General features: G+C 32.8%; 1 protein-coding gene across 1 annotated transcript in view; it reads left to right on the top strand.

Annotated features, from left to right (window-relative positions):
* Window positions 1-620: 620 nt before the first annotated feature.
* The window catches only part of LOC115888541, a 52,125-nt gene continuing 46,745 nt past the window's right edge, over window positions 621-6,000 (top strand). The window contains exons 1-2 of the mRNA XM_030908295.1: window positions 621-879; window positions 1,013-1,101. Coding sequence (XP_030764155.1) covers window positions 704-879; window positions 1,013-1,101 — 265 coding nt within the window. The 5' untranslated portion in view covers window positions 621-703. The remainder of the gene's footprint in view (window positions 880-1,012; window positions 1,102-6,000) is intronic.

Genomic DNA, 6,000 nt, shown 5'->3' with positions numbered 1-6,000 from the left:
GTATCCCCTTATGATATTCTGCCATGCTTGAATAAATCCCAAAATCCCACTTGAGCTCCCCTACTATTAGGTACAAAAGAACTACTTCATAGTCAGGCCAAATTTAGGAATAATTTTTCATAAATTACAACAGCAATAATTATTCAAAAATAACGTTAAAACTATACTGTCAAGCAACAAGAACTCCTACTATAGATTTCATATACTATAATCTTACTTATATTTAAACTGTTTCATTAAATTATAACAGAAATAAAATTAAAATCTGAGCAAACTTCAAAGAAAATTTATTTCTTTTTCGCTTGGGCTAACATTTATCTCTTTTATAGAGATGAGTTCATTATTACCCACTTATTACATATTTATATTATTATAGAAAATTTGGATGCTATTACTCCAAATTTAACATATGTTTTATATTAGCATTAACCAAAAAATTGTTTTCCATTAAAAGCTTACTGATAATAACATTAAAATATATAATCAAATCAATAATATGGGCAATTTAATTTTCAAATTATCGATTCGTTAATTCGCACCAGCCCTAGCTTTCGCAGCGCCCTCTTGTTGACTTAATAGAGTAACTACAAGGACAATACTGTCAAAGTTTTAACGTTTAAAATCAATTGTTTTTGATTATTAATGTTTAATTGATTCTTTTTTGTAAAATAGTTTTAAAGAGTGAAGTTTTGAGCCCTATAAAATGAATTTGAACGATGGAATGTTGAATATAGCCAAAAAGGGAACTGGAAAGTTCCCATTTCAAAATAATTTTGGAATTATGGGGCCACCAACTCATGCCCCTCCAAGAAAAGCGAGTACTAGCGATAGTTCTGCGCTAAGCGCTTCTGATATTAATTGGGGAAAACGACATATAAGGTAAAGACCTTCATATTATTTAATAAAAACAATTACAAAAATACCATTTACTCCGATAGCAAGTAGATATTTAAATATTACAAAAAGGCTGAAAAACATTTTTAATATATAAAGAATATATACTTTTCTTTAGCCTGGTTTTAAATTCGTCTTCAAACAAGAAATCAACAAAGTCTGCATCATCTAAATCTACCTCTGAGAATGAGGATCAAGTTTTACTAGGTATGTAATACATATTTTAACTTATGGTAGTTTTTTAATAATGTTTAAATTTCGGTTTAAACTTAGATATACAGGATTCTGCCGCGAAAGTGCGTCTGTAAACTCTGTAAAGGCTGTGTATTAATAATGGCTGTAATTTCCTTAGGAAGCATTTTAAGGCATAATATGTCTTAAATTATATGTTCCTATAAAAACATATTATGTAAAAGTTCCTATGAGCATATTATGTAAGTGCTTACATATTATGTAAATATTATGGTACTACACATAAAGATAAAAGAAAAAGTTCCTATGAACCTATTATGTTCATAGTACCAACTTTTAGTACCATCCACTGAAATTTGGTACAATATTCTATTTACAGTTTTTACATAAAGTCCTTACAGCCCTTATTTGAAACATGTCTTGTAATTTTTAGATCATATCTGATATGTAACTACATTGTTAATTCTTTTAATATACTCCATTTAAATTACTACTAATTAATTTCCTTAAAAATTTCTTTACATCTGACGATTTCGCTTATACTAAAATCGACACATTTTAACATTCATAAACGCAAATATCTTGAAAACCGTTCAACGTTTCGAACTAAACGAAGAGCACCTTTCTTACTTAAAAAAAGTTCTAGCTTTTTATGTGTAAAATCGCTATTTTTGTGGTTTACTCAACCGGGTCTCACAATGCAAATTCACCTCAAATATCCATTTTGTTGGTCATTGTCAAGCACTCTCTCATTGTCCATGAAAATGACAAAACAAACATTTACTGATCTGGATAAAATTGATAGTTAAATAGTAAGACTCACCCGGGGGTACTCCGCCCCCTAACCACTGACATCACTGATACTCTTTTCAATATATCTCCTTCCATATCTTCCATCTAATTCAAATATTATTCGGATCTATTGGTTAATAATCTTCAACAACTAGCTAGTGTCACCTGAAATAGTATAGGGGCTTCCCCCGGAATTCTGCCGCTAAACAGATTCGCATCCCAATCGAATAAGCTAATTGGAGTAGCTCACTACCCCAACGCATCGTCAATCGAGAAGACATTATGGAGACCTCAAACTCTCAAGACCAACTCGAAGGCAAGACGTCACAAGAGGTTTTCTTCCTGTTGTCAAACGACCCCGTTGGCTTACAGTCAAACGACTTGCAACTATGTTAGTCAAAAGACTCGCAACCCCCATTTGTCAGCTCTGCGACAAAACACTACACAGCCGGCCGGCCTATCAACTACTGACCGACATGCCGCGCGCCAGCAAGCTAAGCCTCCTCTTACATCACAATTTTACCTGATCACAAATATTTATATCGCTTGCCAATGAATCATACTATTTTCTCTAATCGACTTTCAAATAGAGTGTTTTAGCATTACTAGATAAATAAATAGAGAGTTTCCGAAGGAATGCATATTGTTTATTAGAATAGTGAATAAATAAAAGCATTATTATGACGAACTTATTTTCCAAGTTTTACATATGTCGTTTGATTTAGAGGACTTAACTTTTAAGGATTTTTACACTATCGCTATTTGCTGTGCCAATAAAATGTTTAAGAATACCAAATTTTAAAGTTCTTAAAAAATAAAAAAATGGTGGTCCGAAGTGTATTCGGGAAACTTCGACAGCATATTCTACCGACAAAAAATAAGTAAAAAACCTCGAATAAATTTATGTCTTAAAATGCTTCGTTTCGAACATACAGGGTGTAAAAGTTTTATTTTTATACCACTTTTTTTCAAATAATTTCTGAACTAACGTCGATATTTGGGTGAAAATTGGTCTCTGGGAGTTTTTTGACGTGAGAAATTCGATTTCGATGTTAATATGACTCCTACTTATACGTGCCACATATATATTTTTTAGCACATTTGAAGAGTAATAACTTTTCGTCCGTGCATGTATAAAAACTACTGAGTAAAAAATATACATTTCCGTCGTTTTCTACGTAAAAATCGTCTCTTGGTAAAAATCGCTAGGACTAACCGTTCTCAAAATATTTGGAATGTAAATTATCAATACATGTCATTATTGACAAAAAATTAACATTTTGATTAGGTAGTTATTTGACTGAAGAAATGATAAATCTGTGAACATTTCAAGTTTCTGATTTCAGTCTAATAAATAACTATCACATACAGATTATAAATTTATCGTTAAAAGGATTGTTTTTCGTGGTTCCAATTTTCGGAGTCGCGCACTAGTTATGTTACTAGTTTGCGCACAAGCACGCCCACTTATGGCCTCTAAAATTGCGCACAGCGCCTGACCGGTCCAGTTATTACGCTGTATAAACGCGAGTTTATTTTTGCGCACGGGAAATTTTACTCGTTTGCTCATCGTCATAATGCTAATATGTGCTATCACTGTGAATATGCTCAATTTTTGTCAATGATGACATGTATTGATTATTTCGATTACAAATATCTCGATAACCATTACTTGTAGTAATTTTTCCCAAAAGGTTTTTTTACGTAAAACACACCGGAAATATTTATTTTTTACTCAGTAGTTCTGTACAGGTAGGGACGAAACATTATTATACTTCAAACCAGTTAAAAAATACGTAGGTGGCGCGACCTACGAGTCATATTGACACCGAAAACAAATTTCTCATATCAAAAAATTTCCAGACACCATTTTTACCAAAATATCGACGTTGGTTCAGAAATTACTTAAAAAGATAGAAATAGAAGTGAAAATTCTATACCCTGTAACGTTTTTTTATAAACATTACCACCTCTGCGAACCCTCAGCTTTTCATCGGAGAGCAGTCGTGGATAAGGTATTTCACTAGAGAGAAAACTAATCAATAACAATAAACAAAAAAATACAGATATTGTGCGCCAGGCATGTACAGAGAAAGAAAACACAGTTGTATATTACTTACAACTAATGACTATATTTATTCATGATGGACTGTGATGGTAAATAGCATTGTACAATTTTAATAATTATTATAGTGGTTATATGTCAACGAAAGTGGTGTTAAGAATTGTACTAAATATCTATGAAAACAACTATGATAAAATACAAGACATGTAAAGTTTAAGAGAATATATGAAATGTAGCATTACTTTAATTAATTTGATATATTTTATATGATGTTAGTGCAATAATAATATCTATAAAAAAGTAATACTATTACAAGGCGTAATATAGTGAAACCTAAAATCTAAATCACATTGTAACTATTAAATCGACATAAATGTTCTTTATAATCTAACCACTAAATATAGTCTGTACGATATTATTTAAAATGTACGTTACTGTTTAAGACTGAAAATATAGAAAATCTAAAACATAAAAACTAGAATGTAAATCTATGTAATCTTGCTTCAAACAGTACTTGCTTCAAACAATACTCGGCCATCTAATACAGCAAAAGGGGGCCAGAGTGAGGACACCATGAATTGATACAGCCGTAACTACTGACTAGACTGAGAAATGGGAACGAAGCAGCATGGGGCTTACGCTGTATCCATACTGTAGCAATATGGGGACACTACCCGTACCTTGGAACACTACTAGGACCTTGGATATTGTCCGTAACTTGAACCATAACCTTGAACACAGCCCGCCCATAAGACAACGGTACAGGGGAACACTACCCGTACCTTGGATACTACTAGGACCTTGGATAATGCCCGTACCTTGTAAATAGTCCGTACCTTGGACCCTAAAAATACGAAACTCTTGTTTAAAATCAAACAAGGTCTAACAAACAAAATGAACCTACCTCGAATTACTTCCGAGGGCTCACTAAATAATAAAGAACATGTCCTTTCTTCCATGTGACATTCTGGAGGACAAAAGAAAAGGGACGCCAACGTGCCAGCAAAATACAAATACAAGTTAGGTTGGGACATCCAAAACTCTACCCTGTAACTTCGAAATAGCAGCTGATTCAAATTATACAGCAAGATTTTTATAATTGCAGTTTCTTGAAGCAAGGATTTTTTGATGGTGACAGTCGGACGGTCAAAGCCAAGTCAAGTTAAGCACGGAGAGAGTTGACAGAAGCGATGTTGACAGCGCCTCCACAGAACAGTGAAACGATAGCAGGGTTGCCGACTAGAGAACGTAAAAATTACGCGTCAAATAAACTATCCGCCCTGAACGAGAGGGAATCCAGTGATGATAGGCCAGACATCATATATTATATATAAAAAAGACATGTAACGAACTAAAAACGTTACAACCCTGTATCGCGGTCTAACATAAGTTTATACGAAGTTTTTTACTTATTTTTATCTGCAGAATATGCTACAGAAGTTCACCCTGTATATTGTTTTTATTTGCTACCCACTAGGATAAACCATAAAATAATTAACTAGAAAGAAGTGTCAACTCTGTGTTAAATCGTGGAAACACGATACGCCACCGAAAGCCTTCGTTGTCGTCTGGAGAACTAAGTTTCCAATTGACAGGTTGACATGATAAGGACATGATGGCTTAATTTTCATTTCCGTTTCCGGTTATTCAATGGCGGGCCCTCTTTCAGTTCAAATGTATTTTGTATTTTTTCTTTTCATAAATAAAACCAAAAAATAATTTATTCACATATATTTATTTGAAGTATGGAACAACGTGACTAAATAAACATAAAAATATAGAGGATTGTATTGTTTCAATACCAATTAGTTAATTATATGTACTTTTAACGTAAATTAGTTAAGGTATAAGCATGACTTACAGTAATTTGTAAATAAACACACGTATTCGCAGACTTCAAGGACAGAAAACGGACACAGGGACATGAAAACGGGAGCCTTATACAAAAACCTGAAAACAGAAAAACAAATTTTTTTATACTAAAATTAACAATCTAAAAATATCAATAGGTATAAAATATAAATATACTGTTTAAAAAAGCGTCCATTATTCCCAAA

Source organism: Sitophilus oryzae, unplaced genomic scaffold, assembly GCF_002938485.1.
Source record: "Sitophilus oryzae breed Bouriz unplaced genomic scaffold, Soryzae_2.0 scaffold_1167_pilon_pilon, whole genome shotgun sequence".
NCBI classification, from domain to species: domain Eukaryota; kingdom Metazoa; phylum Arthropoda; class Insecta; order Coleoptera; family Curculionidae; genus Sitophilus; species Sitophilus oryzae.
Note: the sequence above shows the minus strand (reverse complement) of the source record. Positions and strands in the feature narration are given on the sequence as shown.